The sequence below is a fragment of the Tribolium castaneum genome, chromosome 6 (genome assembly GCF_031307605.1).
Source record: "Tribolium castaneum strain GA2 chromosome 6, icTriCast1.1, whole genome shotgun sequence".
Lineage (NCBI taxonomy): Eukaryota > Metazoa > Arthropoda > Insecta > Coleoptera > Tenebrionidae > Tribolium > Tribolium castaneum.
The window spans coordinates 526,905-552,870 of record NC_087399.1 but is presented as its reverse complement, the minus strand read 5'-3'; the positions used below and the strand labels follow the sequence as shown (position 1 = coordinate 552,870).

Genomic DNA, 25,966 nt, shown 5'->3' with positions numbered 1-25,966 from the left:
TTTTGGCCTAATTATCGTGCATATGCTTCGCCCTCTAATATTTGGGGTTACAAATAAGAAGAGATGAAGACAAGATGTTCTTACTAGTAGAAAAAATAACAATAACACTTTCCACAAAAGCTGAAACTTGCCTAAAATTTTTGTCATATCACATCACATTTTTGTAAATACATTTTTTGTTTGTCTTTTTATCACCCATGAAGCTACGTTATTTTTGTTTCTGTAACTATTTTTAAACGTTTATCTTTTGTAACAGACTTAAAATAACTTTTGAGGGCTGTTTCTGTTTTGGCAAAAATTAGCATATTGATACAAAAAAAAAAGATTTATGAAAAAATAATCGCTACGCTCACTCGTTTTGGCAAACAGTATGCGCGTTAATCAAAATCGGTCTTTTCACAACTAATTACGTAAAAAAAATAACTATTCTAGAAGAGTTAAAGGAAACAACTATTTTAAGTTTCAGTTAGAGGACAAAGAAACAATTCAAATTTGCTATATAATGTAATCAAAACTGCTTAAAATTCTTGCTGGAAATTTAAAAATTTAGTAACAGAAGCAAACATATCGATACTAAGAAAAAGATTTATGGAAAAAAAATCGCTACGCTCACTCGTTTTGGCAAACATTATGCGCGTTTTACAACTGATTTTGTAAAAAAACTATTCCATTGTTGATATTTTTTCCTACAAATTTAAACAAACACTCACATCATTATTATTAGTCGCGATCTCCTGATTGGAAGCCGACGGCACTTTGAGCAAATTGGGCCTTTTGGCCACGTCCCCTTCCTCACTCACTGAACTCCTCCTCGAGACCGCTCTCGTGCTCCCGCCACTTTGGGGCAGCTGCACAAACACCCTTGACGATCAATTTGCATAAAAAGCCGATACTCACGTTCTGCCTCAGCCGAGGACAATTAGGATGGTGTCTTTTCGCGTAATTAAGTCTTATGGTCTCTCCGGAGATCATTTTGCGTTCACGGCGTTGTTCTCGCCTCACTCGGAACAGTCTTATCTTCTTCAAAAGGCGTCTTTTGCTGCGTCTCCACAAATGGGCAATGTATTTCACGATTTCGGCATAACAGCTAGTGGGCTCACTGTTGTTGGTGGACGACGCCAAAGTGCTGCTGCTTTGGAAACGGGCTCGCTCCAGACGCATTCGCTCCATTTCGCGCTTTTTCGTCTCGGAGAATTGCGTCGCGATTACGACCAAGCAGAGGTTTATCATGAAAAAGGAGCCGATCTGGAGACGGGTGTGACAATTGTGGGGTTTGTCCAACTTACCACAATTAATAGAACGAAGTAAATCCAGTCCCAGAAGCTGTGAGCGTCCTGGACGTAGTACATGATGTCCGTCCAGCCTTCCAGGGATATCACCTGGCAAAGAAAATTACATTTGGTCGTAAAACGCGTCCCTTGATGCGTCCTAGTGCCAATAAAAGTGGATATTTACCAAAAATATTGACACCCAAGCCAGGCCTATGTTATCAAAGGAGATGGTCCCTTGAAAGGGGTTCGGCCCGCGCTCCTGACACTCGGTGTAATAAAGGTTCCAATTAATGCATTGCGAGTCGTTGTTGACGTACTTTGGATCGTAGAATTTCTGATCGATGGTTAAGTTACACGTAAGCGAGTTGTTAACATATTCGGGCAAAGCGCCACAAATGTGCATCCCAGATTGCTCCGGTCTGCTGCAAATGTATTCCTGGTCCTGCTGAAGTTTGTAAAAACGGGATATGTCGCTGAAAATAAACATTTCTAAAGAGGGAAGCCCGGAAACGGGTGGATTTGTGTGCGCAATGAAATAACTGTTCCCCGAATCATTGAAATAGTAGTAAGAGCGGTCAAACAGTGGAGGGGGTAATGTGCACCCTTCCTACTCTTGTAACTTGTTTAATAAATCCAGGAACTGTCAAAGCAAATCTTGTTCTCTTTGTGATCTCAATTTACAGCGAGCTTATTCAAAATAGCATCTGCGAGAAAATTCAATTACAAAGTTTTAATGTTTTCATTTAAATAATTCGAATCGGCAGAAAAGACGTCTGATTATCTACACATTAAAGCTGTTCTCTCGTTTAAAACTTTCCCACTAAATTTGAAAAAATCGGGTCGATTGCAAGTGCATTATAGGAAACACAGGGTGTTTGTCTAAACCCCTCGTTAGAAGTATTGGGAGTTCTAAAAATGATAGTCGTCTATAAACTTTGTTTCTCACTGTATTTTTGCCCAAATTTAATCATTTTCGAAGTTTATTCAAAATTTTTGAATTTGCATCCTTGACTTCAAAAATCGATAACTCTGCCGTTTTTTAAAATTGTGAAAATCTTTTTTGCTTATTTTCCTTAATGTTTTCAAAGTAAAAAAAAAACTAGCAAACCCCAAATTTTTAAGACTAAGTCTGCAGAACTTCACAATTAACTCAAAATTTTTTAATGAAATGCTTCAATTTTTATCTCATTGCACCGATCTGTAGTAACATTTTCTTTACTTTTGCGGAATAATCGAGTTTTTACTAAATAATGACGCTTAAAAAAGGTAAATTTTTAGTCATTTTTGACCAAATTTGGTGATTTTTTCGTTCTAGTTTAAAAAAATAGTAAAAAATTTTTGACCTAAATACGTGTTTAAATCCTCAGAACTTGCAAAAATAATGTCAGTTTTAACAAAATACTGTAATTTATTGGCATACTTTTTGAGAAATTTTAAGCAATAATTCAGTTTTTGCTGAATAAAAGCTTAGAAAAGGTAAATTTTTGGTCATTTTCGATGAAATTTCGTGATTTTTTTCGTTCTAGGTTAACAACATCTGATAGAAAAACTTGATTTTTAGTCTAAAAACGTGTTTAAATCCTCAGAACTTGTGGAAGATGCAAACCCAAAAATTTTAAAAAATACTGAACATTTCGAAAATGGCTAAATTTAGACAGAAGGAAAGCTAATAAAAATCCCGCTAAAATAACTCTAGTTATCTAATTGAAAATTTGCAAAAAAATCAAAAACGATTCATTCCTTTTAACAAAATTTTGATTTTCTTGTTTTTTTAAACTCTTACACTTTACATTCTTTACTTTTCTACGACTTTTTTATTGTGTTACTTACAATCTCTTCGGTAGTTTTGTCAATTTTGTTGTTTCCTCATCTTTTTTATTTTCCAGAAACGTTAAAACAACAATCTGAATAAATCTTCATTCTTCTATTTTATTTGAACTTCTTTATTTTATTTTTCTTGTCGTTTTTGTCGTCATTTTTGTGTTATCTAAGTTTTTTTTTCTTTTTTTAATTCTTTCGTTCAATGGTTTTTATCAACAATTTTATGTGTTTTTCTCTTCAAGCTTCTTATGTTTTTAATCTTATCTATTTTTAATTTTTTAATTTTCGGTTTTCAGTTTTGTAGCTTTTTTTTTTAATTTGTTAGTACGGTTCTCTAATTGAAAAGTTGCAAAAATTCTGATCGACAAAATCCAAAAACGCAGTCAATTGAAAAAATATTGGAAATATTTTGAATTTGCGTTGAAATTTTGCATCTTGTCCCCGTTCAGAGTCCAGCTTTTTGTCCGTAATCAACAGCGGATAAATGGATAATGTCTGAGACACACTATTGTTTTGCCAGAACAATGCACAATGAGATTTAATTTAAATCCACAGGCAAAAAATCGGTTTATTGTTGACGAGAGAAAGGTAGCTAACCGCATCAACATTTAGGTGCGACTGTATGGCATTTAATTATTTAAGGAACGTGTCCGCTCTTCCTCCAGAAGCGAAACGACAAAATTATCGACTCGGTTGTAAATTTTCACGGAGCAAATGCCATTTATCATAAGTGCAGGTTATGGAAATTGGCTGAGGTTTCGGCGGGTCTCAAATCCGGTTTTATTTGAGTGTTTAATTGAGCACAGCTATAACAATGAAATTAATCTAAAGTTTGGGCTCGAGCTGGCGCAGGTTGAGGGGCAATAAAAGACGTTGATTCAATTTTTATTCATTGACATTTCCGCCCATACTTTTTAACGATTGGTTTTAAGACCGGACAAGGTCTGAATTGGGTAGTAAAAGTAAAATCAAAACTTTGTATATGTCGGGCGTAAATTTATAAATAAATCCCAATGTGGTACAAATTTGATGGTTTGTCTTGAGAGAGGAAAAGTTTGGAACCAGGGACATACATTATGTTCGGGCGGAACTATTTCCACCGATTGTCGATTCCTGAGCCTTTGGGGGCAATTTCCTTTAGAACGGTGCTTTAATGGAATTTCCATTGTTGAGTATCGGTTGGCGCCGTTTAGAATCACTTCTGTACAAATAGAAGAGATGTCAGAATAGAGTAAATGAATATTTTACAAACAAGAAGCGAATGAAACTTTCTTCAACTGCCTGTTTGACTTGCCGAAAAGTTGATACGAGTAGGATATGGTAAAGTCGGCTGAGATTAATATTATTTAACAACAAAGTTTGGAGCTGTTGTTTTAAACGGCGCCTCCACCATTTATCAATAACAACTCCGATAATTTGTAATAAAGTGCCTTAAATTTTTTTTTAATTAAAATTAAATTACACTTAATAGCATGGCTTTTACGTCAATAGTACTAATATAATTGGTGTGGTACCCAACTAAATTTGACGACCCATAAAAAGCAAATATTTTTTTTATTTTTACTAGTGGTAATTTCAGTGACAATTTGGTATAATTGAGGCAGTAATTAAATTTGGGTCCCATAAAAGGAAGTGCATTCGAGCCTAAAATTCATACGAAGTGGTTTAGCCAACAGTTACTTTCAAAAATGTTAGATAAATTTTTATTTAAAGTTGTTTTTATTGTACTTGTATTAACTTCAACAATGCTGAGTCAATCTATGGCCCGGATTCGGACTAATGCGGAGGAGTACAACAGCGTAAATGATAATTTATGAAGTAAGTATTACAGAAGATTAGATTTTTTATTCCTGTTTCTGTTGTGAAATTGTTCCAGATTGTCTTTTTTCACGTCAGCTGCAGAAGAATTTTACATAATTGTTCTGTAAAAACGTGTAAATAAAGCATTTAAAAATATATAGCTTTTTCTATTTAAGTTTATAGAAAATGATTGACGCCAAGAAAATCCTATTTTTTCTCGAAAAATATTAGTCGGAGAACAATGGTCTTTTTTGAAAACGATAGATAATTAAAAGAGCTTTCCAAAGATAGTAAGCTTTATTGAGTTATCTCTAACAGTTTCGGAGTTATTGCTCGATAAATGCTCCGGATACCCAGAATCGACCAAAATCGCGACAAAAATTGGAAAAATCAAACATCAAAAAATCGAATATAGGGACTTTTTGTGGACTTTTAACAACTCTGGAGAGATGTAAAAGCATATATAGGTCCAAAAAACTATAATAAAACAAGTTTTAAAAAAATTTATTTTTTTCACTTTCTTGAAGGTAAGTGTATTACTCAGGAAATTTGAGCAAAAAAATTGAAAATTTTAAATCTCGTGAAAAGTTGGTATAATACAGAAAATGAGCCGCTGAATCCAATGGAACAAACCACATTGCTCTACGACTTTTAGTTTTTGAGTTATGAATTTTTTTGTTGAATAAAATTTTGTAGGGGAGGGTGTTTACTTTCTTTTAATTATTTTTTTAATTACGACTAAACTATTCGAAAAAGTGGAACTATTTTAATCCTTACCCGTGCAAAATGATCCGGGGAATCGATTGGCATCGAGAAAATTGCCAAATTCCCAATAGTTTTTTAGTTATCAATTTTTTAAAATTTTACCAATTTTTGCCTTTATTTGCAATTTTCTCGAAAACTTTTAATCGTAGAACAATAATCTTTTTTGAAAAGGATAGATAATATAATGAGCTTTCCAACGATAATACACTTCATAGGGCTATCTTTAATAGTTCCGGAGTTATTGCTCGATAAATGTTCCGGGTATCGAAAATCGACCAAAATCGCGACAAAAAATGATAAATCAAACATCAAAAAACCGAACATACGTACTTTTTTTGGAGTGGGTTGTAAAGGCATATAAAAGTCCATAAAACTTTGCTAGAGTGAGTTTAATTTTAAATAAATTAAAATAACCCGGCGCATCCACCATTTTTACATCGACATTTAAATGTTTTTAATGAAGCAAAAATTCGCACAACTAATGCAAATTGTTATGAAATCCGGGGAACAGTTAGCTCGTGTTCTAACGATCGTGTCTAGAGATATGCAAAATGTGTAACTTCTATTGATATAGCAGCCAAATAAACCTCTTCCGTTCCGTGTCAACATTGAGTCTTTATCTATTTGTGATAAGATCTGTGTTTGTGGAATTCCAATTTGGTGTCGAAATGAGCGATGGAAGTCAGTCGTATGTGATGGATGTTCACACACTGTCACGTTCGCTTTCAATAGAAATAAATAGCTGCTATCATCATCAGAAGTCATCAGGAGTGATTGTGTGTGTACCTATCCAGTAACACATATCTAACACAAACTTCTTCTATTCCAAGGCACTTAAGTAGGAAAAAACAGACTGAGACGAGACCAAACCACCCTGAACCGAACTTTGTGCTACGCCACTGTCCCTAATGCTAATTTTAGCAACAAGCAACAAGTCTAGTTCGGTTCAGGGCGCGTAGCGAGCGGCTGCCGGCAGACAGATCGATTCATGCAAGAGAAGACATCCGTTGTAATAATATAGCAAAATCAGTGTTGGCACCCGCATGCGTAATAATTAGAACACAGTGAGGAGAGAAAGGTTGGCAACAGTGGCCAGAAACGACAGTTTTTTTCACACACTTGCGGCACATAATCTTACGTAACAGGCACGCGCACTATGTATTCTTCCGAGACTTCTCTGCAACAAATTAAAGCCGCTCCGTTCAAAAGGGGGCCCAACTGTGATAAAAATGTGACATGCAATACGCACAGGGACACTTATGCTAATTCGCATCGATGCGAGATTTGTGTTATTCGCACCCATGTGGCCAGAATTTACACTCGAAATCAATCACTGAAGACTTTAGCCCGGCGCATCCACCATTTTTACACTCGCTACAATTAACTCCAATTTGTTTACTGCGTTTTTAATTTATTTTTTTCATTCAAAGCGACGCGAGACCAGATGCTCCGCGACGTTTCTCCTTTGTGTGCAAGCATTCGTAATATTTCTTTTAATTCCAAGCGAGATTTTTAATCTGCTGCCAGTGAATCAAACTGCACACAAAAGCTTAATTAAAAGCATTAATTAATTGCTATTACACGATTTGCGTCAGTTTGTGTTTGATTTAAAGTAAAAAATTACCACTTATCAATACGTAAATTACAAATTAAAATGTGTGTAATTAAATTAGGTTGTTATTTTTTGTGGCCCATAAAGTATATCTTATCGCTGCATTTAATTTTTTATTTGTGTCACGATCACGTTCATATTCGTATACAAAGACGTAAAACACGGACACAAGTATTGACAAACAAGTCGAAAAGTTCGTTTTTAAGACGATTTTTGTAAAAAGTTGCATTTGCTGTAATGATGTTGACTGCTTTAGTTTCGCAGATTTATGGAGCAGTTGATAAAAGAATCTATGATGTAAGCGTTCTTATTTTTGTGTGTATTTTATTTATTACTAAAATCAATATCGTCGTGATTTTTAAGAGTTTCTTTCTGTGACGTGTTTATTTACCTGATGAATAATGGAAAAATAAGAAATAAAATGTTTTTTAGTTTGATGCTGCGTTCTAAGTAACATGCATTATGCATTTGCACTTATGCAAGTCACTTGTTAAATGTAAAATTTGGATTCTTTTTTTATTTTAGTTTTTGCTTTGGCTTGTTTGTCAAGTTCATTCAAAATTTTAAGTAAAAAATACATTAGAGTTACAAGAAAATAAAAAAATAAAAAAACGAGTCAGTTATTAAGTCTAAAATATGAATTCTTTTTTTGGTAATAGCAGGAAAAAGAACTATAGATGTGACATAAAGGCTGTATTTTTAAAAGGAGAATTAGAAAAAGAAATCTATTTTAAACAACCAGAAGGTTTTATTTACACAATGAAGAAAAATTTGTTTTGCAAATTAGAAAAAAATATTTATGGTTTGAGCTTGTAATAAAAAAATTAATACAATATTTGAAAAATGTAGGATTCAGAAGGGGACCAGCAGATACTTGCCTGTGATCTAAGAAAGAAAATAGAATTGGATTTATTTATTGATTTATCTGAATGATGTTTTAATAGCAAGTAGATCAACAGAATTAATAGAAAGCACAGTTACTAAAATTGGAAAAAAAACTAGAAATAAAACATTTGCGTAAAATAAAGAGACATTGACAAGGTTTTAAAAGAATTAAGGATAAAAAATGAAAAACCTCGGAGAAAACATATAGTAAATTATGAAGAATTCTCCAATATTTCAAATTTACCAAGTCAAGAAAACTCAAACTGAAAAATTAATTACGCTAGATCCTTTTGAAAAATGTTTGTGTTTGTTTTAATTATCGATAGACAAAGTAAAAATTACTACTTTCAAGGTATTTCAACACAAAATAACAAATTAAAAAGTGTATAAACAATTTTTTTTGAGGCACTAAATACTTCTTATCGCTGCTTTTACCTTTAATTTGCTACTTTATCGCATTGGTATCTGTAGCTATATAAGGGAGTATAACACAGCCAAAAGCATTGTTCTAACAAGTGATTTGACAAACTTATGATGTTTTTTGAAAAGTTATCAATGGCAAAACTTGCATTTGCCGCAGTGGTGTTGTCTGCTTTCCTCTCCCAGATTAGTGCAGCGAAAGCTGTCAAAAGTACGTAGATTTATAATTTCCATCATGATTTTATTTTTTGTGTTACTAGGACTAGCGCCGTAATTTCTTTCCATGTGATGGATAAATAAGGAATAAAATAAAATTGCTGAAAACATTTGTGTGTTCCCTAACCCCGGTCCCATTTTTATCACAGTCTCTGGTCTTAAAAAGCGATCCTCCTTCGTGGCAAAACCCATCAAAAACAGGGGAAACATGCCTCATGGAACCATGAATAGTGTCGATGATTTCAGTGTTTATTAAGCATGAAGGGTATGTTTTTCTGGCACATGGGGTGTCTCTACACTTGTAGAATGATTCGATTGCGTGTCCACTTCTGTTTGCGTTTTCAAAACTGATGTGGGAATTAAAACTTACGGCAATGTGTTATTATAAGTTCGGTTCAAACTCTGACTCATGTAGCAGCGCTGTCGGAGGATTCCTTGCCACAGCTGCACTCCGACGATGCCAAAAATGAAGAAAACAAAGAAGCACAAGAGGAGGACGTTGCCCAGCATGGGCAGCGTGTCCAGGAGGAGCATCACCAGGATACGCATGCCTGGAACAAATTATGGGCAATTCAAATTCCAGTGCTTATTGATTGGTTTATTTTCCCCTAACACGAATATCTGCCAAAGCGCTGATAAATGGATTTTTTTTGAAGTTGGGGCGTAATTAGGAAGAGGGCAAACTTTTAATAAAAGTCGTCCCTTGAGTCCGTTGTTTCGGCAATTTGAGCGTCTTGGTATAAATTATTCATTGGGGACAAGTCATCAAAAAGCCGCAGAAGATGGCGCAGCTTCGACGATTGGTCAAGAGTTTTTTTTGCGACTCAAGTTTAAGATGTTAATGTAATTGACTTGAAAGTACATTAGTTGATTGCCTTGTTGGAAAAGTACGAGTTTGTAATGAGAATTGAAAGTAATTGGCTTAACTTTGGGGGAATTGGGGCACGAATGTGTTATTTTATCAAAAGTTGAGGCGCGAATATGGAAATTCGGGAAAGTTTGATTTGAGAAAAGTCGATTTAAAGATTCACGAGATTGGGAATTTGAATAGAATTTGCGTGTAGTTACGGACGACGTGGAACTATTTATATTTCCAGGTAAAGTTATAATAAATATCGGTTAACGATATGATTCATTAAAGAAAAGTTCCCAGAAGCTTGCATTATTAATAACTCGGAAAGTTCGTGTGTAAAAAATTCATTACTGGAAAAATATTCTCAACTTGCACGTGAATCAAGAATGATTCAGGTGGAAATAAATAAACAATACATTAAAAATCCTTCGCAAATAATGTGACCCTCATTTTTTATTCTCAATTTTGGAAAAAATAATGAATTTTGGGAGTTTCTTTTCAGGAAAAACTTTACGATTTTAATAAAAAAAGGCTCTCAAGACACAGAAATGAGCAAGTTTTAGCAAAATTTAATTCGCGTTGTTAACTTTTAACCACGAATTAAAATTTAATGAAACTCTTTACAATTAAACTATTCAAAAAAGTGAAACTATTTTAATTCTTACCCATGCAAAATGATCCGGGAAATCGATTGGCATTGACAAAATTGCCAAATTCCCAATAGTTTTTTAGTTTTGAATTTTTTTAAATTTTACCTATTTTTGCATTTATCTGCAATTTTCTCGAAAACTATTAATCGGAGAACAATAATCTTTTTTGAAAAAAATACATAATTTAAAGAGCTTTCCAACGATAATACACTTCATAGGGTCATCTCTAATAGTTCCGGAGTTATTCCTCGACAATTGTCCCGGGTACCGAAAATTGACCAAAATCGTGACAAAAATTGAAAAAATCAAACAAATGAACTTATTTTGAACTTTTATCAACTCTAGAGGGATGTAAAAACATATATAAGTCCAAAAAACTATGATAGACGGGTTTTAAAAATTTTTAATTTTTTCACTTTCTTGAAGGTAAGTGTTTTACTCAGGAAATTTTAGCAAAAAATTCAAAATTTTAAATTTCATGAAAAGCTGGTATAATACAGAAAATGAGCCGCTGAATTCAGTAAAACAAACCGTTTTGCTCTAGGACTTTTAGTTTTTAAGTTATAAAAGTTTTAATAAATAACCCGGCGCATCCACCATTTTACACATAATCTAATATTTGGAATTTCATTAAAGAAAACTCCGAGAAGTTTGAATTATTAACACGATTACATTTTTTACTTCATTCAATTTATTGAAAATACAAATTCTGTAACGTTCCTGATGACTTGGCACAAATGAATGTCATCGCATAATTTATTATTTACAAGATCGTATCCCGATTATCATCGTTTTTCAGTCAATACATTGAAAAATCGTTAAAGTAGAATTGAAGAGGCAATATTTCAAAATGCCAATAAGACACCACTCGAGGGATCTCAATAACACAAAAAAGAAAACAGGTGCAGGGAGATTGAATGCACAAACCTGACCTATTTTCCTCGAGATAATATTATAATAGAACGCCTCCCACAGTTCGGAATAAATATATACACAGTGTTTTTAACCAATAATTTTTTTCCGCAATTTATCTTCGACATATTCTCTTCAGGGAGCGATTTCGATCATTTTTATGGGGCGCAGCTGCCAGTTTTCAAACGTAACGAAGTTGTTTTAGTTGAAATAATAATAAAAGTAGTGTAGACGTTCGGGTCAAGACAGGAGAGACGTAATTAGAGCACTCAGAAGTTCCGTAAGCAACTTCTGATTAGTTTTCTGAATAGCCGTGTCCTGAATTATGTTCGACTAGTTTTGGAATAATAAAAAGCAAAATTTTATCTCTGTAACGCTCGATACCTCCCTGAACTACCTGTGTAATTGTCCCCCGTTGTAAAAGCGGGCTCTCTGTCATCAAGTTTGGTAAGTAAGTATATAAATTTGCGCAGACGACAAAGTTTATGCTAACAATAAGTGCGTAGTGAATGTGTTGACGGAGGCGTTTTAGCTAACCTCGAAAGGGCGTCGAATGTTTGCCTTTGGTGATTATTCTGCTTGAAACTTTCGAGCCTTAATTAGCGCGAAAAAGCACTCACTTGGTATTCTGTTGATTGCTCGCAAGGGTCGCAGCACTCTTATCGTCCTCACAGCGGAAAGGTTCAAGTTGTCCACGTTAAGGATGTACTCCATAGCTCCTGTTAACACGATGAACAAATCGAGACGATTCCACGAATCCGCCAGATAAGTGCCACGACCGAACACACCCATCGCGATCATCTTGATGGTCATCTCCAACGAAAAAAACGCGAAAATAAAGTCGTCGAAAAGCTGCAACAAACATTATTTTTCTATTTTTAGCGAATTTGTAGTTTAATTTCAAACCCAAAAATAAAATTGAGTCTTTTAAACAATCAGAAATTGCGCCAAAAAAAATTTGACATTTTTTTCCTAAAATTGTAAAGAAATATTAAGTTGGCTATGACATTTTCGAAAAGCTTATTTTTTTCTGAACTGAAAACAATATAAATACAATTTGCTATTTTTATATACTTTTGGTGAAAAATATATTTAAAATATTTGAAACTAGTTGGCCATGGAAAAATTATTTCACATAAATGACAATATATGCTTGCCATATTAAATCTAAAAACATTAATTTTTTATTAATCGAAAAAATTTGATCTAATATGATTTATTATGCTGCTTTTGAATTAATTAGTGGTTAAAAAATCATTAAATTACAAATACAATGTGTTTTTAAATGATTTTCATCAAGTTAACTTTGAAATTGGTACATATTTGTGCCGCTCTACTCATCTGTCAATAAGTGTCAAATATATCAGTTGTGACATTCAATTAATTTCTTTTTTAACATTTAAAAATAATCTATTACACAACTTTTCAAAAATATCACAGCCACCTATGATTCCTGTCCCGTTTTCGAATTTTGAAAATAATACATTTGTGATCTGCAAGAAATACAAAATCGCCGCCCTACCCTAGATTTTTTTTTTATATTTTTTATTTCAAAAACTTTTAATTTTTATTTTTTTCATTTATAATCTTTAAAACTCACCTGTAGTATCTTGCACCTATTGGTTTCGCACTTGTCGTCCATGCAGGGTTGGTACATGCCCAAGGTGACGCAGTTGAGCAGTATCACCATCATGGAGACCCTCTCGAACCATGTGGGTGTTAGTTAAGGAAGAAAAAAAAACTCGTTTGCTTAATCGACGTCCAAACTGCAATAATTCTCGTTCCGGTCCTTAATTACTACGAAGCGCGACACTAATTTCCTCTTAGCTATTTTTGGCAATTTTGAAGTTCGATTTCCCTTTATTTTTCAATTATTAGAGGTCACGTCTCTGACTGGTTCTATTTCGAGGTGGTTTAAATGAAAAAGAACGCCGAATAAAGGAACTGTATTTATGGTATCGGATACAAAAAGAATGAAATCTTCAATTCCTCACGCGATTCGTCGGGAGAACAACACAAAGCCTGATGTTGAAGGACTTGAAACGTTTTTCGAGAGGAAAATCTCCCTCTCGTTACTGTCTTTACGTCTAATCCTTCAACGACCACAATTTGGCAAGTTTTAAAACGCTCGCAAAAATTGAAATTATTTCATTAGTTTCCCTTGTTAATGCAACTCAAATAAACTGGATTATTCTATTTCAAGTTAAATTAAAACGCTGAAACTTGGTATTTCCGTAATGTGCTCGAAATACGAAACCGAGACAATTTTGTTTCTATCAAGTTTCCGTACCGCAATTTTGCTATTTCTGACGAATTTTTTTAACAAAATGACTTTTTTTCAAGAATAAGTTCTGATTTTTTGACACGTTATGCGCCCTACCCATACAAAATGATGGATTGGCACTACCTTTTTTTATTTTTTTTTATTTTCTCAATTACGGCTAAACTATTAACAAAAGTGAAACTATTTTAATCCTTACCTAAGAAAAATGATCCGGGGAATCGATTGGCATCGACAAAATTGCCAAATTCCCAATAGTTTTTTAGTTATGAATTTTTTAAAATTTTACCAATTTTTGCATTTAGCAGCAATTTGCTCGAAAACTATTAGTCGGAGAACAATAATCTTTTTTGAAAAAAATCGATAATTTAAAGAGCTTTCCAACGATAATACACTTCATGGGGTTATCTCTAATAGTTCCGGAGCTATTGCTCGAGAAATGTTCCGGGTACCCAAAACCGACAAAAACTGCGACGAAAATTGAAAAAATCAAACATCCAAAAATCGAACATTTGGATTTTTTGTAGACTTTTAACAACTTTTGTGGGTTGTTAAGACATGTAGAAGTCCATAAAAATTTGCTGGAGTTAGTTTAAAAAAAATTTTTTTTTTCACCTCTTTGAAGGTAAGTGTATTACTCAGGAAATTTGAGCAAAAAAATTGAAAATTTTAAATCTCATGAAAAGTTGGCATAATACAGAAAATGAACCGCTGAATCCAATGAAACAAACCGCATTACTCTACGACTTTTAGTTTTTGAGTTATGAATTTTTTTGTTGAATTAAATTTGCTACTATAAAATGGCTACCCTAATTTTAAGCAAAATATTTTAAATTTTTAAGTCATACATCAAAAAATTGAACATATGGATTTTTTTTCGACTTTCAACAACTCTATAGGGATGTAAAGACATATAAAAGTCCAAAAATCTATGATAGAACGATTTAAGGCCTTAATTGTGCTGACGCATTTTGGGTGTGTTTTAGACATTATTTCCTAATTATTTCGCCCAACTATTTTTGTATTTTTAGAACCAAAAAACGCACTTGAGACATGTTTATCATAACATTTCACCAAAAATATGATAAATCGCTCTGTGTTATTAGACCGAACCGAAAACTTTTATTATTTTTAAACCTTTGCTGGATTAGAGTTACAAAGTTTGAGACGATCCCTTGCAAGAGCGGATCCAGGGGGGGGGGTCATGGGGGTCATGACCCCCCCCTGGGCTGGGTCCTGGACCTAGGTGGATCACTAATTAAAATTGTTGAACATAATGTTTATATATATTTTTTTGTCACAATATAGACGTAAAAGAAAAATTGATTTTGTAATTTAAATATATTATCAAAATTAAATTATAACTTCTTGTGACTTGACCATGACTATGTGACCCCCCCCTGGCGCCAAACCTGGATCCGCCCTTGATCCCTTGGATAATTTATTTGTTTTATGTGCCATAAAGCAGATTAACGACTTTGAAAAGTTCGCCGAATGGAAACATATTTTTCCGAATTCGTATTCAATTATTGTGACGTGATAATTCGTCGGTAAAATTAGCAACCGCCCGAGGAAATCTCTGCACACGAGTAACAAACGTAAATAAGCAGAATATCTGAGGTCACGTTAGGTATGCTCTAGCAAACTCCACATTTCCACTCACTCGTTCTATTGTCGAGAGTTGCACCGCAATTCCGACATTTTTAATAAGAGCTTAAATTTGTAAGTCTTCTAATTACCTGTTCAGTTTTCAATTTAAACTTTCAAACCGACTTTAAACGCGATATTGATTATGTCGTTTCAAGGCGAATTTTATTCCTCCCAATGGTTTTAATGTTCGCTGGCAACAACAATGAGGCGATTTTTTGTATGGAAGCGTTATAATTCATGCCACTATTGAGGAGTATCCACATTTTTTCGCCATCCACAAAAGACAAAATGAATTATAACCGGCCATTCACTTTCGAGTAGATTGAATGAGTTTCCATTTGTTAGCAGACAACTTCCTGACAAAACTTAATAACGCCGTTTTGTCATTATAATTCACGTTATTAGCCGCATTTTTCAATTTTATACAAACTTGGCTGTAATGTGGCAGAACTAACGCTCCCACTTCATCTTTACCACAATCACAGCTAACTAGCCCGGATTAAGCGCGCAAAACTAACTGATCAATAAATTCCGAAATTTTAATAAACGCACGTGAACGGAATGCGAATTATGTGGCAATAATTACAGTGAATATAGTTCAGTCGATATAAATATTCGTTAACTGGCTTCCAAGCACAAAGGATCGCTTTGACACGAAGAATTTCTTTACCTACACAAACATTTAATTAAGCCCACACTAGAGCTTTCAGTTTTGTTCAATAGACTCAGCACAAACAAAGTCCGAACTGAGGCACACAAACAAAACGTCAAACCTTCTCCAACATTTTGCTAATGTTAATTCCCTCCCAAGAAGCGAACGTACATCGCCTTATAAATCACAACCCGGTTCGGAAAAACATCATAACTCGAACGCAGTCGTTTAAGTTCGCATTTTGCGACTTAGGTGCCATAAGAGTGAGTTATGGCCGCACTGAGATAGCGAGTTGATGTTGATGTGGTTTAAAAATCGATTCCGGAAACAATTAAATTACATTAGAGTCGAAGACAATCGATGGAAACGGAAACCGTGACATTGCAGCCTCGCCATCTGTTTCCGGTTTGACGAGACAATGGGGACAATAAAGAAGCTTATCCCGAACGGTTGCATCTCGAAGGAATATCATGACAGGTGGCGTATTATTAGCTAAGATGGATTTCTGGCACATTGTTAATTAACTCGGATGCCTCTCGAGTAGTGAGAGGGTTGGAGAGATGTTTACAAATGTTGTCTAGTGTTTCACATAGTCGTGGCTCCTGAAACTTTGCAAATAAAACGCGAAAAATTAAACCGGCGCATCCACCATTTTTTGCGCTGCCGTTTTGTGTAGTTCTGTCCATATCTTCGAAATAATACGTGTTACAGAAAAATCGTAATCAACAAAATTAAAGCCGAAGAAATTTGCTACAAGTTGGTGGTTTTACCTTTTTTGTATCTTAAATAGTTCTCGAGATATTTATTGGCAAAGAAACGCGAATTACAATTGACCCAGCGCACCCACCATTTTTGGCGGTGCCATTTAGTGTTATTTTGTCCATATCTTCAAAACGGTACGTGTTACGAAGAAATCGTAATCAACAGAATTAAAGCCGAAGAAATTTTCTACAAGCTGGTGGTTTTACTTTTTTTGTAACTTAAATAGTTCTCGAGATATTTATTGGCAAACAAACGCGAATTAAAATTGGCTCGGCGCATCCACCATTTTTGCGGTGCCTTTTGACGGTATTTTGCTCATATATGGGCAGCGGTAGATGTTACAAAAATCGTAATTGACAGAAATAAAGCCATTACTAGATAAGTAAGCCAATAAATCACAAAATTATGCCAAAAATTACATAATTTTTTAGAGTTCTAAAAATTTAAATACTTTTTTGGGTCAAAATTACGTTTCTTTCCTGTTTTTATTAATTTAGAATGAAAAAATCGGCAAATTTGGTCGTAAGTAACCAAAAGTTTACCTTTTCTAAGCGTTTATTTAGCAAAAACTCAAATATAGTGCAATATTTCGTAAACAGTAAACCAATAAATCACAGAATTATGTCAAAAAAGACATTATTTTTGCAAGTTCTAAGGATTTAAACACGTTTTTAGACCAAAAATCAGGTTTTCCTTCCTGATTTTATTAAACTAAAAGGATTGATTGAAAATAACCAAAAATTTATTTTTGTCTAAGCGTTTATTCAGCAAAATTTCTTAAAGAATTATGTCAGAAATGCATTATTGCAAATAAAAATTAATCCGGCGCAGCCACCATTTTTGACAGTACAGTTTTGTGTTATTTTGCTCTTATCTTCAAAACGCTACGTTTTACGAAAAAAATCGTAATAGACAAAAGTAAAGCCCAAAAAATTTGCTACAAAATGGTGTTTTTATCTTTATTGTACCTTCAATAGTTCTCGAGATATTAAAGGAAATAAAAAATTGGCCCGGCGCATCCACCATTTTTGACGGTGCCGTTCTGCACTTTTATGCCCATATCTCAGTAACGGTACGTTTTTCGGTAAAAATCGTCTTCAATAAATTTAAAGCCGGGAAAATTTGCTACAAAATAGTCTTCTTACTTTTCTTGTGTCGTAAATAGTTTTCGAGATATTTATTGGTAAATCTTGCACTCTTTAAAAATGCACTTTTTTGTCAAAAATTTATAATAATACATTTTTGAATGAATATTTAAGTATAAAACCGGGCGTTTCCAGCACTTTGCAGTATTTAGAATTCGAGTCAGTATTCAAATAACCTCCATTTCTGATTTAAAGCCCCAGCAGTCTATCCATTTCCGAAGCGAATTTGCGAAAATTCCAGACATAAATATAAAGCCGATGCTAAATAGACAAGCAACAGCGAACCTCTTCGAGTCACGAATGTAATTTTTACATGTAGTCACATCTAAAATTCAAAATCGATTCCGACGAGATTCCCGAATGGAATTCATTGCATTGCTACAAAGAATATTTCCTTAAACTATGGGTTTATTCAATACGTTCTCCCCCTGATCTGAGAGACACATTTCAATAACATCAGAATTCAATATCGAAACTCAATAAAAGCACTTCATGCCAACACACTCTGGGCGTAATTAAAATAAAATATAAAAAAGGGGGATTTACCCAAGTTTAAAGCCCATTCAATCGACCAAACTATCAAACACCGCCTGATGAAGCTAATTTCGTCTGCCAGTGTCAATGGCGCTTTATGAGGGTGTTTCAGAGGCTTTCATAACATATTAAATGGATCAAAGATCGCGGAATAAAAGCAACAAAGTAGAGTGTTAGCTCTTGCCGGGAAATTCATTCGGACCGCAATAACAGAATTGTCTTCATTTTTATTAGATTGGATTAGGACGTTGCGAGAGCTTAAGGAGCTGATTCCCTATTTTATACTGTCTACGCCGTAAAAGAGCCTCCAATTTTGAACTAAAAACAGACAAGAAAATATTTATCTAACATTTTATTTACTACATGATTGCACTTGCAGTTAAGTAAATGTTGTAAAGTCTTCACCAAACTAGTGTAACTTTTTTCAAGAACATTTTGCGACTTTATAAACTGTGGAATTAAGTAGAACGATAAAGTCCGGGAAATTTGCATGCGTCAGTTTGATAAGAATAAAAAATGGTAAAAGCAATATTTTCGGGAAGTTCCCTTGGCATGGCCGAGTGAGTGATTTGATTTGTGCGTTGGCAAACTCGCAGCAATCTTGGCTCAGTTTGAGTGACGTTCTTTATTGAATTAGTTGGTAGCAAACACGGATTTGCCAGAGACACCGTCGTCAATTAATCAGGCCAAGAAGCCCGACTATTGGGAATATTACCTCAATCCCTCATTATTTATTCACTCGGTAATTTCGCGCACGCTGAAATAATAAACGAATTAATTGGCGCCAATAAATAAACCAGAGTCGGGTCCTTTTTCAGGATCAATTCACGTCATCGTAAACGTTTCAATTCCGGCTGATTTGTTTCAAACACCCAAACACCGTAACTTTATTAATAGAGCCAGTGTTGCGGAAAACTTAATCACACTCAACTATTTGTGTGCAAGTCTTCAATTTTTGGCGAGATTAATTAAAACGGCGACGAGCTGCAGGAAAACACTCCATGATGCGAACTCGACAAAGAGGAAAAAGCTCATTACGTGGAGTCTGACTTGCTAATTGCGAAAGCTGTAACATTGTGATATCGACAAACGTGCGAGGAAAATATCAAATTCGGGAACGCAAAGAAGTTCACGCCACATTTTTAATTCTGTCCGATGTGAATAATCCAATGAAATGCTGGTAATCGCATAATGGTCGTTAACTCAATAACGCTTTGTATCACATTCCAGGCTTGCACAATTTTATTCAATTATCGTGCTTTCACTAGTTCCCTTTTTTCCATTTTCCATTAAAAACTGTTTATCTACGGCCCTTGTAACTTTGCTTGTTAAACTTTAATAAGTGCGAGAATAATTCGATTGTAGCTGCTTGTGCTTGAATTTAGAAGTGATCTTGTGACACTCTCTAACTCAGTTAGGCTCAAGCAAAAACACACCGTATGTGTGCTAGAAAAGTGTGGCTTGGGAGAAGTTATGTCTGGTTTTTGTTACTAAAGCGCAGAGAGATTCGGTTAAGTCCCGGGAAACGCGCGCCGGCAAAAAGGATTTTAATTGGCTGTTTTTATTTTAACAACTATAGGAACAATTTTGTTCGTTATTTCGGTTTTCAACGCAAAAATGGGCATTTGACCGGTTCGGTTGAACCGATGAATGAATAAAGGCGATTGTAACCGACGAGCGTGACGTGTAAACGGTTAGAATAACAATGTTGAAGTTATCAGAGTGCGAGGGCTTACACTCGTCAAGCTGTTGGATTTTGGCGGTTTAATCTCGAGCTCAGGAATATTCAGCTAGTGAAACAGCAGCAAATTCGTACACATCCTAATGGAAATAAACCGTTCCGGATTATTATTTAAATGGAGGAGGAGGGTATCATGAGCCGAAAGCAAACAGCGAACTCTAATTGCGGCAAATGCCTCACTTCTGCCACAAAATACAAAGTAAAATACAGTCGCAAAAAAGTATGAAGACAGTTAAATATTATAAACAATACAGCGTGCTAGACAACGACAAAGACAAATCAATTAGGCAAAACTTATGTAAATCAAAAGTGCATAGTTTTCCCAAAAAATTGTTCCCAAATTTTGAGAACCGCTGAACTAGAATTATAAAAATTAGCGTAAATTTTAATATTATTGACAAAACAGCAGAGGTAAATTAATTTCTTGGCCCACTACGGTATTCTTTTATTTCAATTTGTGTTTTGTTATTAAATTTTACGAAAAAAAAACTTCGCCAGGACCGGGATTCGAACCTCCCACACCAACGAACAAGTTAGCCACAATTTTGAAATATTTTCAAAACGCCCATGCGCCACCATCTCCACTTTGTTTAATGAAAAAATTTACCGCTAATAAACTACCACCAGCCGCACAGTGGTTCTCAACAGGTGTGTTAATAAAAATTTCTGAAGAAAGTAGGCACTTTTTGAAAAAATGATATAAGGGTTTTTAATTCGTCTAAAGATGGTAGAAAATTGAGAAAATCTCTGTTAAACCATTCTGGAAATATTTAGCTGTATCCATACTTTTGGCGGTCTTCTGCCAGAATAATTAATAACTGGGCGGCGTCTTTGATCAAAGCCCACACAATAGCGTCAAGATACTGTTAGTGATATGCTGGGGGCTGTAGTTGACGACTATTATCAGCCCATGCATTTCCATTGACCGATTTAGCAAAGTGGATGCAAATTGTAGACGTTGATCTATTAACTGTATAACCGATCCGATTGATATCAAAGGCAGACGCCACATTCCTCTAAGTGGTTGTAGACATCGTTGATTATCTCGTAATTAGTCGCCGATTTAGACACCGCATTCATTTACCAAATAATTCGCTCTGGTAAGTTGTAAACTAAATTAACAAAGACGTTGCGTGGTGGAAAGTTGTGGTGGTCCTGGTGGGGTTCTTACTCTTCCAAGTTGGCAACAAGTGGCATGAGATAACCCTCGCTCTTTACGGCACCACGTCTTGAAGTATGCGAAATTTAAAGGGTGGAACTTGAGCAAGTTCACTAATGCGAGAACACTGTCAGTGTGCGTGCGAATAAGTGGAAAAAAAGTTTTTTATTTGTAAAACTTATAAATTATTGAAAATACAGCGAAAATATTCCTCACAATTTTACCAACTATTCACAATTAAAAACTCTTTAAGCGCGTTAAGTTTTTTTATAATATGGCAAATAAAAAAACAAATTTTGCAATATCATTTTTTTGATTAATGAAAATTTAGCACTTATCAGTTTTTTTAATTAACAACCGAAGTATTTTGGGCCCTTATCACATACAACTGTGAGGCAAAGTGTTAAAAAAAGTAATTAACTGTGTATAAAAGCCAAGAAAAAAAGTTTATGTATAGTTAACATTTTCATTTTGTTCTTGAAGAATCGGAGAATTTGTCAAAATGTTTTTCAAAAAACCAACTTTGCTTGGTTTCCTTGTAGTAATTGTAGTATGGACTTGCGTCTTTAATGTAGTTTCTCCACCTGCACCGGCAATATTGGTATTATAATTCGTTCTTAATTTTATTTATGTATCATAACTTTTGTGTCCAAAGGACGAGTACATGAACAGTTCTTCTAAACCTCCTAAATAGAATTTGGATTGTAAATGCTGAATAAAGTAAATACCAAAAACGATTTTTGAAATTTTCGTCCAAAAATTACGTTTTTTTAAATAAAAAACTTTGCAACTATTTTCCCCACAATGAAGTGGGCCAAGGCCGCAACTTCCACACTTTTGGAAATTTATGCATCCTTAAAAATAACAGTCGATGCAACCGCTGCATGCCTGGAATTAGAACTCGGTCTAGGTCTCCATCGACCCAGCCACTGAATCAAATTGTTTTCATTCGGTGAATCACCGACTTTCCATTTTTCGCAGCCGCCTGAATGCGAGAGGAGCAAATCCGGGAATACAGAGCATATCAAGGATTTGAGATGATGCCGACAGGATTTACATTCATGCTCATTTTGCCAAAGAGATAGTTCCATTCATTGTTCGCACTTTACAATACCGGTTTTCCAAATTGTTTATTCACCCAAACGGCGAGCTTTCAAGCTTGCAATAAATTAAAGATGATTTCATTTAGCCGCTGAAAAACTCTCCAATTTTGCTCGGAAAAATCATAACAATGATTGATGCGTATTTAAAAGAAGCTTAAACTCTGCTCTTGTTTGAAGCACAAAGATCCGCCCCTAAATCAACTTCCCGGGGCCAAATCTCGTTCCTTTACTTTGTCAACGTAACGTGCCGTCAAAACCAAAGAATAAAATACTGCCGCTGTTATAATTATAGGGGCTAAGCCAAATAAAAGGAGCGGATAATTAAGACCTTAATTAAGCTTCCCTTGAATCGAATCGTATTGATTATTCAAACTTTGCACTTTGCCAAAAAATAATTTTTCATTTCGTCACGTGAAATATTTACTTGAAACTAACAAAAGCCCTCCAATGTTTTAAGTTCGAACTACAACTTTTAATGATTCCATCATGTTGTACGATGGCAACTTTTCATCGTTTAGCCCTCAAAAGACCAACTTTATGGATTTATCAAACAAGTGTTTTCGTGGCAGGATAATGGATTTAGAAGTGTGTACACGTGAGGGTTTTCCAAGCGGTTTTTTGACGTCACCGCTTTAATGACAAGAAACCAACACACCATGAACGAACTCAAACGCTGATTTCATATTCCTTTGACGATTCCAGCTAATATTACTTTGGAGTTGTTCTGGCAACTTTAATTGAAAATTACACAATCACCAGCAATTTTTTCCCAGTTGTGTTTGCGACTTAGTTAGCCACAAATTTGATCAAGTTGTTTGTTTCACTAAATTGGATTGATTTGGGTGGGTTTCAATTATTAAGCGACTTGCATTTCACAAAAAATCGTTTAATTATTGCGCCAGTTAATGTAATCATACAATTTATAATTCAACGTAATCGGATTATTTCGCCGATACAAATAAATCCATTTATTCAGTTCCATTAAGCCCGCACTATTTTACACAACAAAACTTGAATATTCATAATAATGCCAATAAACCGCCCTTGAATTATTATTAATGACTCTGAATAAGCCCCCTTGTGACTGAAAAAAAATGGTTCAAACGATAATTTGGTGCCGACTGTTCAATATTTCAATAGAAATCAGATTGAAAAATTTTAATAATAAAACCTTGGCAATTCCGGAAAATTTCCTCTCGCTTTATAAATATTTACAAGACAATTGCTGTGAGCGTCCCAACTCTTTACCTATTTAATCTGCAATGAAATTATTTATTTAAAATTGTGACGTGGCTTTCGCTATAATTACCGATTGATTCGTCTTACGACAGACTATTTATGCAACATCGCGTTGTGATTGGGTTCGTAAAAATAAATCGATTTTACGACGAGTCGAAAATTTCAAATACTGTTTGCCTAAAATAGGGTCAAAATAATGATGGAAGGAAACAAGACAACAAAGGCACAAAAGAGGGAAGAGGAAACATAAAGTAACGAATTAATTAGACGGTTAATTAAAATTGGAATCTGTCAATTGGCTCGTGATAATTAGCAAGCGGAATTTTCAGAAATTAAAAACGTTATTTATGTTGGAAAAAATTGAAGTTAGTTAGGTTTTAAAATCCGGTAATTTAGGCGACTTTGTTATTAATTATAATACAAAAAAGCTATAAACAAATGAATTAACTGTGGAACCTAAAGATTGTTTGAAATTTGCTGTTGTAAAATTAGTTTGTTTTTCCGTAAGAATTTATCTCAACCAAAAAAATAAACTCACTGAATGGAAATACATGTTACAGTGAAACCTCCCTCAATGGACACCTCCGACTAACGGACAGCTCTTCACAACGGACATTTTTGTAGGAACGTAACAAAACCTATATTAAAATTTCCACCTCCCATTAGTGGACACCTCTCTACAACGGACAATTAAAAATTCCCCTTGGGTGTCCGTTGTTAAGAGGTTTTACTGTAATACTTAAATCAAGCACCTCTTTCCAATGATGATTACGTTATTAGTTAATTCATTTTAATTATAAGGAAGGGTAGAAAAATTCTGAAACTCAAACGCTAGCTGTTAGTTATTGAGATATAGTAAAAAATAATGTTAGGTTTATGGACGAGTTGAATAAAAAAATTGAACTTTTAATTCGATTCTGGCCTGACTTTGGCGAAAAGTGTAAACATTTTCCGCCGTTGTCGGTGTGAAGTGTGGGGTTTTGCGTCCGGTAAAAACAAGGAATTTCCATTTGGAAAGTTCCGTATTATCGGATCATTACAACCGCCGTGAGTTTTCATTAAACTTGCGATTTTCCCGTGCAAAGCAAAGTTTTTCGCTAGAAAATCCCGTATAAATAACTAAACCAATTCGCTTCCACGCTCTTTTACAACTATCGACGTCCAGCCCAAGGGACTATATCTCCCAATATTTTATACAGCGTGTCCCAGCGATAATACATTCAGTCGTGTCCCTTTGTAATATCGAGTGTTTACCAGCCGTCATGGCTTAATCTCTCGCTGCTTATTAAACTTTGAAACTGGTTAAATATGCAAGACAGTTTAAAGCCGATGAAACAAAAATGGGTATCCGGTCTTTGTAGCTGCGCGTTTAATAATTGACAAGACAACCCTCATCATTTGACACTTGCTAAATTAAGTGGAAGTGTTTCGTATCTCTATACCGCATACATTACACCGTCTTGGCCACTGAGCAAATTAAGATACTGTTAACACAGCCAACACTCCAAATTCAATTTGCGGTCGCAAGACGTGTTTGATGGATTACAATTACGACAGAAATTTAATAAGCGAATTCCTGCAAAACTCCAAGAAATATTTTATGTATGTGCAAGCAGCAGACGTGTTCATTACAGGTGGTAATGGCGAATAACCGAAGCGAACGCGGGTTCGTCCACAAGTTTCCCATTTATTACCTCGATGCTTTTATGAAGTGGTGCACAAACAAGGAAAAATTCGCACGAAAGTGCTTGGATTAGCTGGTTCAAAACTATAAAAACGCCGTCATATTTAATAATAAAAATAAAAAATAATTATCTTTAAGGCGAATTCAAGCATTTAAATAAAAAAGTTGTATTAAAATATCTGCTTAAGACGGTCACTTGCTAGGGCCCTGATGGCCCAGTGGTAAGAGCGCCACTTACAACGCGGGGGGTCGGGGGTTCGAACCCGGATCAGGTCTAAAAATTTTTCATAGAAAAAAAGTACAAGTGGGTAAGTAAAATATGTGGGAAAAATGAAAAGAGATAAATAAAGTTGAAATAAGTAAAATATGACATAAACATACTAAATAAGGGAGTGTAAGAGCATAGAGACGTAACCGTAAACACGAAGACATTTAAAACTGAGAGAAATAAAAGTAATTCAGCAAAACGTAAGCAAGTTGTGAACGTAAAATCATAAGTTAATAAATAGACGATAAGACGTAGACCGTGAAAATTTTATCGTAGATTATATTTAAAAAACCATTTAGGCCCCAATGACGTTCAAGCGACGTATTTGTTCCATTTTCCCGGTGCTTAAAAATTGGAAAGTCAATTTATACCCAAACCGTTGAAGATAGAAATTAGGTCGCGGACTTTTTTGTAGAAAATTTTATTCTCTATAACTTTGTTCATTAAACTTTTTTTATATCTTCAATGGTAATCGCAACCTTCGCAAAAATAAAAAGGTAAACGCAAATTGATAATTCAAAAGAATAATTCTTTGTGCACCGT

At 34.6% G+C, this 25,966-nt stretch overlaps 1 protein-coding gene and 2 long non-coding RNA genes across 7 annotated transcripts in view; 2 read left to right on the top strand and 1 right to left on the bottom strand.

Annotated features, from left to right (window-relative positions):
• LOC103314138 (voltage-dependent T-type calcium channel subunit alpha-1G) overlaps positions 1-25,966 on the bottom strand; it is a 59,720-nt gene that overhangs the window by 12,609 nt on the left and 21,145 nt on the right. For 4 of the 5 annotated variants that reach the window (XM_064357647.1, XM_064357646.1, XM_064357650.1 and 1 more), the window contains exons 3-10: positions 12,806-12,918; positions 11,826-12,057; positions 9,161-9,341; positions 6,796-6,834; positions 1,456-1,744; positions 1,287-1,379; positions 898-1,245; positions 711-848 (exon numbers count right to left, since the gene is read on the bottom strand). In XM_064357647.1, coding sequence (XP_064213717.1) covers positions 711-848; positions 898-1,245; positions 1,287-1,379; positions 1,456-1,744; positions 6,796-6,834; positions 9,161-9,341; positions 11,826-12,057; positions 12,806-12,918 — 1,433 coding nt within the window. The remainder of the gene's footprint in view (positions 1-710; positions 849-897; positions 1,246-1,286; positions 1,380-1,455; positions 1,745-6,795; positions 6,835-9,160; positions 9,342-11,825; positions 12,058-12,805; positions 12,919-25,966) is intronic. The other variant, XM_064357648.1, reaches the window with a different exon arrangement.
• On the top strand, positions 4,688-5,048 carry LOC135266584 (uncharacterized). The gene is made up of 2 exons (XR_010334714.1): positions 4,688-4,910; positions 4,969-5,048. It is a non-coding gene; the product is annotated as an uncharacterized LOC135266584 (long non-coding RNA).
• On the top strand, positions 8,571-8,900 carry LOC107398573 (uncharacterized). The gene is made up of 2 exons (XR_001575374.2): positions 8,571-8,785; positions 8,835-8,900. It is a non-coding gene; the product is annotated as an uncharacterized LOC107398573 (long non-coding RNA).